Below are 11,424 nucleotides of genomic sequence, written 5' to 3' on the forward strand. Positions count from 1 at the left end.
CTTTCCAATAGGTTAGTGTAGCATATAATATTTTTTTAGCAATTATATATATACATTTTTTTGTAAATCAGGTGCAAGTCAGGGAGGTCCTGTGACCTCCCTGCTTGCATGTGGAGCCGCCAGTGTACTCATACATGGATGTGACTAGAGTTCTTGTTTACGACAAAGGGTTGACACAAAGGCTAAGCTTCTGCTATTTGTGCTTAGCCATACATGCCCAATCCTAAGATCCTTAACACCAATTTCTAGCAACTCAACCATCAATAATCGTGCTAAATCATTGAGGAACACTTATCCATAATTGTGTTCCTTGCATCTTTTTTTTTTGATAATCAATTGTGTTCCTTACATCAAACGTAACAAGGGATCGACAAAGCGTATCACTAATATAGTAATGTGAGGTTGGTGCATATTCCTGTGTTGCAAAGTGCGTGTACCATGCAGTTTCTTATTTAAAATCAACATACGTATATGAATCAAGGAAAAAAATGTAAAAAAAAAACGAGCCCTTACAGATATATCTGCATATAGTTTGCTCTGTGATGTGAAGCTCCCAGTACAAGAATCCATTAAGATTTTTAAACTCAATTATTGAAATTCCAATGTTACTGAGACCAACTTTTTCCTTCTTTCTTTCTTTTCTTTGTTATTTATTTTAAATTTCCTCTGTAGTCAATACTTTAAAGCGACGCTACTCGTCTAATTGACCAGAAGTGTATCTTTCATGTGCCTTGATAAAAAAAGATCCCCAAAGAAACTGTTAAAAGCATCATTGAATGCTTTTTCATAGCCAAGGAATTAGAGAAACCAAACACAACTATTGCATTCAAACAAAAATTGTTTCTAAATGAGTAGTGTTCAAAGTATTTTCCCTCCACCCATACACCGGTGTTACTTAAATCCATGAAATGATAAGAATTTACAGAAATCGTCATGTTGTTGCCTGGTTCACAAAATGATGCTTGGTAACTCAGAAGCCAGGACAGGTGACCAGACTATTTCATTGATGTCTAGAATATCACATTTGTTTTCCCTTGGAAACTTCAATTTGCAGCTATCAACCTGAATGTTATATGGACTTTTCACAGTACAAATGTGACTCAAATTCTATTGACACACACACACACACAATGAGAGAGAGAGAGAGAGAGGATGCATGCCAATTTCTTTATTTCTCTAGAGCAAAGGTATTAATAAGGTGGTGAAAACATTCATACAAGTAAATATTTTGGTAATTCTTGAAAAGAGTTCTGCTGTCAAAATTATTATTTAAGAAAAAAATAATAGAAGGTCTAATTGTATATTTTTTGGGTTATTGTTTTTTGTTATGACAAACTATAGAAATAGAAGCCTTTTAATGGGAGTAATAAATTGATTTTCCTCAGTTTTAGAAACTTTCAAGCTTATGAGTCTATACTCTAGTAAAGTTGAAATTGTCAGAGCTCACCACCACACACCACCGGTGTGATGGTCATTCTACAAGTATAAGTGTTTGTGGCCTGTGGGGTGTGGGAGGTAAGGGTTGTGGTTCAAGTCTCCAAGAGGAAGCTTCTGATGCGAGATGTGGAAGTGTCAAAAAACAGAACACGTCTATTTCTAAAAAAACAAGAAACAAAACACGTTTACTTCTGAAAATAACTTCAAATCCACGAGGGTTCCTCGAATCCACAAGGAGAAAGAGTTTGGAATCCACTAGAAAATAGAAAGAGAAAAGCCTGAATTTTATTGATTGAATAATTGTTCAAAAATGTGTACAATTTAGGGGCCTAATTAAGGACTCTGTAAAACTTGACAGATAAGAAAATATATTCTAAAATAACTCCTAATTAATACTTAACTATAACGAGAACCAAATTTGACCTAAAAAACATTAAAAGCACCTAAAAACAAGGAAATAATAACCATAAACCTAAAATAATGAAAATTACAAATTAAATACCAAAATTAATAAATTACAATTGTAGGGATGATAGGCCCAATAGTATGTATTGGGCCGGAGGCTCTGTCCGAGGACGCCTAATAGTCCAAGGATGGGTAAATGTTGTTATGGAGGTCGGCATTATTGAATAAAGAAAGGAGTTTGGTCATGATGGTCCAAGAAGATGGTCTGAGGAGGGATACTACCTTGGCTGAGTGAAGCAGAGGTCAAAAGGTGCAGTCTACCATCTAGAAGCAACGTTCCAGGAGATTTTGTTGATAAAGATATACATCATGAAAGTATAGGACAAAAGAAAGCTATGAAATATCTAAGAGAAAACTGCTACCACCGCGTTGAATGCTTTCTAGCTAACTCTCTGGCCACATTAATGAGGAAGTGATACTTGAACAGTAATTTTCAGCCTTACAATTACTCCTAGAGACTTTAGGAAGGTGCTAATGGGACAATGATCAACACCAGCAATCCAATCTATATGTGGAGGGTAGAGATGGAAGAAAGAAGATAGTATAAAATAGAAGGAAGACCCTGAGGAAAAGGGATAGAAGAATTAAGAGAAAAATATTGTAACAACAAAAACTATGCTTGTAATCAAATTCAAGAGATATATACAAGAACTGATCTCCTCGGATTGTGCCAAGGACGATTTTCTTTAGATAAAACCAGTACATCTTTACTTTATTGTCATCTGGATCCATTATAATTGTCACCCAACTCATTAGAGCCTAGTTTTCTAACCCACTCTCTACATATTCATTGTATTAGGCTCTTTGGGCCTAGATCCTTTTACCTTTTGGGTTTAGGAACTAAATTGTGTCCTTACAACAATAATAAAATAGTAAATTGTGTCCTACGTCAAACCTCTCCACTTGAAACAAACTCATCCTTGAGTTCATTTTTGAAATCTAAAATCTTCTACTCCAAATAAACAAATACTTTGAATGCTTGAGCCCCTTTATCTTCTTTCCATACTTGCAACTCATTAATGGAATAAACAAATCAACTTGAATTTCTTTTTCCGTGGTCTTCATGTAATTTTTGAGATTTACCAAATAAGAACTGACAATTGAATCAAATCTATCAACTCCAATAAAATCAATAAACTTTGTTTCGGTGTCTCCCACCAAGATAATAGGAGCTTGAATGTTGCAATCATCTAACTTGACTTTATCGAGATCGTTGACAACTTCTTCTATAATTTCTTCTTTAATGGTCTCTATTATCTCAATTTCAAGATCTTTCTCGATAATAGGGTCTTCATTAATCTCCTCTAAAATCTTGATTTCAGGTTCTTCTTCTATAACAAGGCCTTCATTAATTTTCTCAGAAATCTCTATATTTTCTTCTTTGACTTCTACATATTCTTCAAGAACAATATTTTCTTCAACATGCAATTCTTCCTTTAATGGTGGAATATTTGGCTCTTCAAAATAATTCAAGTATGAACTTCTTGACCAATAATAATCTTGTATTGTATATGACAAGATTTCTTCACAATCCAAAGGATAAAATTTGATAGCAAGCATCTTTTTCATCCTTGGCCATAAACGAATTTTGTCTTTACTTTGTTGGATTCTATCAGATTGTACTCGTTCCCACCAACGTAAGGCATACTTACTAAGTTTATACAAAGCATGCCTAACTTTTCTCTCATAATAAATATTCTCAAAGTCAAATAAATCTTATTGTTTCCATGCTCCAACGACGGCATCCTAGCAAAGATATTTGTGAGTGCTAGTTGTACATCACATACTACTTAATAAGTTTTTTGTCACCGAAATCGCTACCGTCTCATACCTCAGCCACCAAACCAGGATAAGTCAAGGCTCTGATACCAACTGATGTGGGATGCAGAAGCGTTAAGAAGCAAAACACGTCTACTTCTAGAAAAACAAGAAACAAAACACGCTTGCTTCTATGAGGGTTCCTTGAATCCATAAGGAGAAAGGGTCTGGAATCCACCAAAAAATAGAAAGACAAAAGCCTGAATTTTATTGATTGAATAATTGTTCAAAAAACGTGTACAGAATAGGGGCCTATTTAATGGGTTCCATAAAATTTGACAGACAAGAAAATATATTCTAAAATAACTCATAATTAATACCTAACTATAATGGGAACCAAATTTGACCTAAAAAGTATTAAAAGCACCTAAAAACAAGGAAATAATAACCCTAAACTTAAAATAACGAAAATTACAAATTAAATGCCAAAATTAATAAATTACAATAATTAAATAGTAAATTGTGTCCTACATCAGAGCTTCACATATATATACACTTAAATTAGGTTAGAGTAGAATTTATATCTTGTATAAAAAAAAGTGTCATTGCTTAAATCTTAGTGGGAATCATCATTTGTCCTGTAAAAGATACAACTAGAGAGATAAAAGAAGCTTGAAAGCTAGAGAGAGTTTTGGGAATTTCTCTATATTGCATTGAATGAATGAATCTGTACAAGAATTGAGTTATATACCAAAAATAGAAAAGAAACTAACTACTTGAACTATAAGCAAAATTTGTTACAGCATGTGTGATAAGCCACATGTGTGTTTTACACGTGAGAATAAATAAACTATCTAAACTACTTGTAGTATAGCTAACAATTAACTAGACTGTATTGTTTAGCTTGTTTTCCTTCTGAACTTCTTTATTTCTCTTTTGATCTTTCTTCCTCTTTTGATCTTTAGAATCTTGACACTCCCCCTTAACATAAGAGCCAAAATTATGAATATTAACAATGCTCATCTTGGTAAGTAGAGAAACAAGCTATTGGCTACTAAGAGCCTTTGTAAGCAAGTCTGCCAATTGTGAGTGTGTAGGAGTGTAAAACAATCTAATTACTTTCTCTTGTACCTTGTCCCTAACCACATGGCAATCTACTTCTATGTGTTTAGTTCTTTTATGGAATACTGGGTTCTCTTCTATATACATTGCTACTTGATTATCACAGAAAAGTAGAGCTAGTTATGGATGATAAACGATGATAAACCTCAAAATCCCTCAACAATGCTAACAGCCAAGTTATCTTACACACAGTCACAGCCATAGCTCTATACTTTGCCTTTGCAGATGATCTTGAGACTATGGACTACTTTTTAGACTTTTATGAGACTAGAGACTTTCCCAAGAACACACAGTAACCAGTAGTTGATCTTCAAGTGTCGACACATGCCGCCCAATCAGCATCTGTGAAAGCCTTTAAGTGTAAATCTGATTTGGAAGATAAAAGAATGCCTTGACTAGGACACCCTTTGATGTATTATAAAACTTTATAGGTAGCATCCAAATGCAGTTTTCTAGGTTTAGACATAAATTGGCTAAGTTTATGCACTGAATATGTTATATCAGGTTTGGTAATGGTAAGGTATAACAACCTACCAACCAATCTTTTGTATACCCCTTGATTAGGTAGTAACTCTCCATGAAATTTACTCAACTTTAGTCTTTGTTCCATTAGAACTCTGGAAGGTTTACAACTTGTCATCCTTGCATCTTTTAGCACCTCTAATGCATACTTTCTCTAACACAAGGTTATCCCTTTATCTGATCTAGCCACTTCAAGTCCAAGGAAGTATTTTAAATTCCAATGGTCTTTAAGTTTAAAGCTGATTCGAAAAGACCTTAAGTTCTTCAACAGCCTTGACATCATTACTTGCAATGAGGATGTCATCAACATAGACTAATAAAGCTATGAATGAATTCTAGAACTTCTTAGTGATAAATAGTAATCTAATCTAGATTGTCGAAATCCACACTTCAAAATGGTGGTTGAAAACTTGGAGTACCACTGCCTTGAAGCTTGCTTAAGTTCATATAAAGACTTGTTAAGCTTGCAGACCAACTCCCTCTTGCTATGAAAGCCTTGAGGAAGCTGCATATAGACATCTTCAAGAAGCTCACCATGAAGAAAAGCACTATTCACATCAAGTTGAGTCAAGTGCCAACCTTTCACAGTAGAAATAGCAAGTAATGTCTTGACAATACCCATCTTTGCCATAGGGGAAAAAGTTTTAGTGAAGTCAAGACCTTCATGTTGAGTAAATCCCTTAGCAACCAACTTGGCTTTGTACCTCTCCATAGACCCATATGACTTATATTTCACTTTGTACACCCACTTGCATCCAATAGCTTTCTTATTTGAAGGTAAAGGAATGGGGGTCCAAGTATGATTAGACTCCAAGGCAGTAATTTAGCATCCATTGCCTCCTGCCACTTAGGGTCCTTGTTAGCCTCATGATAAAAATTAGGCTCAGAAACATTGGTAATAAGGGAACAAAAATAGGCATAGAATGGAGATGATTTGGATGAATCAACATAATTAGATAAGGGATATTGGGTACTTGATTTAGCTGGAGAATGACTAGACTTGTTGGAAAAACTAGAATGAGTAGACTAATCACAAGCAATAGAGTTGCATTTATATGATTGCAAATAAGATGGAGGCTTGGAAATCCTTTGAGATCTCCTTAGAGGTGGATCTGTATTCACAAGTTCGGAAGAATTTGTTATAGGAAGAGATGCAAGTGCTGCATCATCTGCAGAAGGAATAGGAACTTAAGAAGTTGGAGGAATAGGATCAGGTGGAAGAATAGGGTTAGCTGTAAGGATAGATGGAGATGGAATAAGCTTAGTTGCAGGAATAGGTGGAGATGAAATAAGCTAAGAATCAATAGATGGAGAAACAAAAGGAAATAGAGAATCTAGAGGGGACGCCATAGATGGAAAAAGATGAGGTAAAGAAATATCTGAATGGGGAGAAGAAGAATAGGTAGAAGAAATGAAGGGAAAAATGGTTTCATGAAAAAACAATCCCTAGAAACAAAAATTTTCTTGGAAACCAAATTAAGCAACTTGTAGCCCTTGCACCAAATGGATAACCAATGAAAACACAAGGGGGTGGATCTAGGTTCAAATTTAGACCTATTATGGGCCAAAGTAGAGGCAAAGCAAAGGCATCCAAACACCCTTAAATGATCATAGGAAGGAAGTTTGTTATATAGTTTATATAGTTTCTTAAAGGGTGACTTGGTTTGCAAAATAAGTGAAGGCAACCTATTGATTATATGTACAGCAGTAAGAACACAATCACCCCATAGATAAAGAGGTATATTAGACTGAAATTTAAGTACCCTAGCCATGCTGAAAATATGTTGGTGTTTCCTCTCCACTATTGAGTTCTATAGTGGAATGGCAACACATGAGTGCTAATGGATAATACCATTAGTAGGAAAAAAATATTTGAAGAAAAATTTTGGAGCATTTTCAATTCTAAAGACCTTGATCTTGGTGTGGAACTAAGTACACATCATATTATAAAAGGAAACTAGAAAAAATCTGATCTTTGATTTAGATTTCATGAGATAGACCCATGTGGATCAAGTGGCATCATCCACAATGGTAACAAAATACTTAAATCCTTCTTGAGTAGGTTTATAAAAGGGACCCCAAACATCAAAATGTATGATATCAAAAGCATGATTAGATAAGTGATTAAAAGAAGGAAAATGAAGCCTTTTCTGCTTAGCAATAGGACAAAGAATACAATATTTATTGCTATGAAAATTGATTACATCAGGAAGAGCATTGTGCAAAGCACTAAGCTTATTATCAAATGCATGCCTAAGTCTAAGATGCCAAATATATTGCTTAGAAACAATATGAATGTTGGAAACAGAATGAGCAAAAGAACTGAAAATTGACTGTAGAATTGAAGAAGCTTCTGAAATGGATTTGCAATTTGTTGAGTTTTGTAGCAAGTAAAGATTGTTGTGCAATTTACCCACTCCAATTGTGTTCCAACATGAAAGGTCATGTATGAAACAAAAGTTGGAAAGAAAAACAAGGCAACATGATAGAGATTTGGTCAAATTACTAACTGATATCAAGTTAAATGTGAAAGAAGGAACACACAGGACATTCTCAAGGACTAAAGTAGATGTCACTTGAATTGTTCCTATATGTGTGACAGTAACTCTTTCAACATTAGGCAACTAGACAAAGGTAGATATAGAACTAATGATATTGGTAAACAAAGTGATAGAGTGAATGATATGGTCTGTGACCCCAATGTTAAGAACCCAAGTTTCATCATCAAAGGCAGTCTTATTTGCAGGATTAACAACAAATACAGAATGTTGCATACTTAAACACATGGAATCTTGAAAAATATCACAAGAAATACCTGAGAGAGCATTGGGATTGATGGCAGAATTAGCTGAATGCATAGCAACATTAGATCAAGATGAAAAAGCATGAGAATTCAGCATGGATATCAGTTGTTGACATTATTTTGAAGTGAAAGGAAAGAAGTTGTTGTTCTATTGTGCAGTTTTAGACTGACATTGATCACTTCAACACTGACCTGATTAGCCATTGCAGGTTTTCCTTTTTGCTTGTAACTAGAAGAATAACCAACTAGCTTATAGCATTTCTCCATGATGTAGCCAAGTTTGCCATAGTGGCTACACACAGGCCTTCCTTTCCCAGTATTCCCTTTATAATTCTTGCCATCATTGCTCGAAAACCAAAAATTTCATTAAAACCTTGATTCTTGACAGCAAGGGCAATTGATTCAACTAAAGAACTTACATTGAATTCCAAAAATCTTTGCCTTTCTTCTTGAATCACCAATGTAAAAGTCTTATCTATCAAAGGAATAGGCTCTATCATGAGGATCTGAGTTCTAACTTGTGAATAGGAATCATTCAATCCATTAAGAAACTACATGATTGAATCTTGATGCTGAAAATTGCAAATCTTGTCATTCACACCACAAGTGCATTTGCCACATGAACGACATGGTAAAGGCCTGAAATTTAGCAATTGATCCCATTAGGATTGGAGACCTACGAAAAAGTTTGTCACTATTGAATCTAAGGGCCTTGCATTACAGTGAAAATTTGCTTTTGAGACTGTGAAATTCTCGGTCCATTGGCTTGAGAAAACCAATTCTTGAAAGCATTCCAAACCTCAAATGTTGTGTCTTTGTAGATAACACTAGCTGTGATGTGAGGTGAAACTGAATTCAAGATCCAAGAGGAAATCTTGCACTTCGACCAAGCTTGCTTCTCGAGTGGAGTGATTGCCATTGAAGCATTGATGCTTCCATCAACGAATCTGAGCTTGCTTTTAGTATCCAAGGCCATTTTCATGGCTTTAGTCCAAGTAGGGTAATTGTCTTCAGTCAAAGGCTAAGTGACCAAAATCGCACCAGGTGTTTCATCGTGATGTAGAAAGAATGGACTCTGAGGATCCTCCATTGGTGAAAGTAAAAGTTGAGAAGAAGAAGAAGAAGAAGAACTTGGATCAGAATTGGACGCCATTGAAAGCTCGTGCTCTGATACCATGTAAAAGATACAACTAGAGAGATAAAAGAAGCCTGAGAGCTAGAGAGAGTTTTGGGAATTTCTGTATATTACATTGAATGAATGAATTTGTACAAGAATTGAGTTATATACCAAAAATAGAAAAGAAACTAACTCCCCAAACTATAAGCAAAACCAGTTACAACACGTGTGATAAGCCGTGTGTGTGTTTTACACGTGAGAATAAATAAACTATCTAAACTACTTGTGGTATAGCTAACAATTAACTAGGCTCTGTCGTTTATCTTGTTTCCCTTTTGAACTTCTTTCTCTTTTGATCTTTCTTCCTCTTCTGATCTTTAGAATCAATCTTGACATGTCCATTACAAAAAGTCTTCAACTTTGATATTAAACTTATTAGAATAGAAACTTACAGTTTCATCAGGACCCAGGTTTTGCCTGTCCAAGGAAACATATCAAAGGAACATTAAAATAAAAAAAAATAAAAAATTAAAAAAATCCAACAATTAAGACAAAGATTCTTGAATCACTAGCCTCTATATATATATATGTATGTATGTATGTATGTATTTTTGGTGAATACAACACTTGATGATGGATCGACCTTGGAGGATTCTATCTCTTGCCTACTAGATCCATCAACGCTCGAGGACTCATATGATCTTTGGAATGTTCCTTAGATTACAAGAGACCAACAACATTAATTTGAGAGTAAAAAAATAATTAAGTAAATCTATATTTGAAAACAAAAAGGAATCCGAATCATCTCATTTCCTCATGGCTCATGCAAGTCATGCATAGCTTATTACCAACTATGGTTTACAAGAAGCAAACTAAAAGTGCGAACACGAGTCTCTCTCTTAGTCTCATTGGTCTTCATTTCACACCGAATAAAAATCCTTTGTCCTAGTTTTTCTTTTTCATTTTCCACTACAAGGAAAAATGTTTATTGAAACTAGAAAAATTGTTGCAATAACATTAGTCATTGCAATAGTTGATACGGGGTGTTGCAATAAAATTTGAGGTAATAGATTTGTGAACAAAAAGTTTTGTTGCAACAAATTCCAAATATTTTAATGACAACTTTGGTGCAATGATTTATATATTGTTGTAATAAATAATTTACAGTTTCGAATATCTTGTAAGTATAGGCTGCTACTTTACGAATTTTATTGTAATTGATTGCAAATAATTGACCAAAATAAGTCGGATTAAATTATTACAATGATATCTTAATTGTAATAGATAATTACTTCACTTTTTCATTGCGATAAATTATGAAATAATTAATATCAAGTTATTGCGATGATATATTCGTTGCAATTTCGTATTTGTCATTGCAATAGATTGTAAAAGAATTAATATCAAATTATTGCAATGATAACTTCATTACAATAAGCTATTAGTTCGAATTTTTTGTTGCAATAAATTGCAAAAATAATTGGTATCAATTTATTGCAACAATTTCTTTAATTTAAGTTATTGCAATAATTTTTCCTAATATATGCTTCTATTGTGACCGAAAATTGTAAAAGTTATTGCAACTTATTATTGTTGATGCAATAATTTAATATTTTTAAGTTACTATTGCAACAATTTTAACTTGTAGATGTGATATTTTTTCTAATACTACTATACATACTTTTGCTGTATTAACCCTTGATTTTTATTTTTTTTTGGTGTGTAGTGATTGTGGTAGATGTAAGCAAATATAATTGCTTCCCAGGCATTGTGGTATTTTAAAACCATATACATCCATTATATAGCCAGGGATTGTAGGTTTGCATTTCACATGCTGCATTGCCTAAAATGAGCTCTGAGAGAAAAATTGCATGGTTTTAAAAACTGGAACGATGACGGAACCAGAAAAGTAGTGACTTTTGGTTTTTTGGTCCGACTGGTCGAACCAATGATGTCATAAATAATTTAATTAATTATTTTAAAATTATAAAATAAATAACAACTCATCAAATATATCCAAAAAAATATTAAAAAAAATTATAAAATGAGTTTCATATCTTATATTAGATGGTAAAAGGAAAGCAAGTATAAATAATCAAAATTAACATTACAAAAATAATAGTAATGTTATATCTTTTTTTTTGTTTTATTTATCATTTTTTTTACAACGGTATTAAGAATAAGTAATTTAATTGTACTT

The 11,424-nt window shown here is 33.7% G+C and overlaps 2 protein-coding genes across 2 annotated transcripts; both read right to left on the bottom strand.

The window, feature by feature from the left end:
- Positions 1–948: 948 nt before the first annotated feature.
- Positions 949–6,016, bottom strand: LOC115964756. The gene is made up of 5 exons (XM_031084011.1): positions 5,724–6,016; positions 4,041–4,067; positions 3,734–3,887; positions 2,986–3,336; positions 949–1,062 (listed from the first exon to the last, which is right to left on the bottom strand). The coding sequence occupies exons 1-5, from the start codon at positions 6,014–6,016 to the stop codon at positions 949–951; spliced, it is 939 nt and encodes a 312-aa protein (XP_030939871.1).
- A 476-nt stretch (positions 6,017–6,492) lies between these two features.
- On the bottom strand, positions 6,493–9,083 carry LOC115964757. The gene is made up of 5 exons (XM_031084012.1): positions 8,829–9,083; positions 8,527–8,658; positions 8,300–8,440; positions 8,120–8,152; positions 6,493–6,597 (listed from the first exon to the last, which is right to left on the bottom strand). Exons 1-5 carry the CDS (start codon positions 9,081–9,083, stop codon positions 6,493–6,495), a joined length of 666 nt encoding a protein of 221 aa, XP_030939872.1.
- Between the last annotated feature and the right edge of the window lie 2,341 nt (positions 9,084–11,424).

Source organism: Quercus lobata, chromosome 10 (genome assembly GCF_001633185.2).
Source record: "Quercus lobata isolate SW786 chromosome 10, ValleyOak3.0 Primary Assembly, whole genome shotgun sequence".
NCBI lineage: Eukaryota > Viridiplantae > Streptophyta > Magnoliopsida > Fagales > Fagaceae > Quercus > Quercus lobata.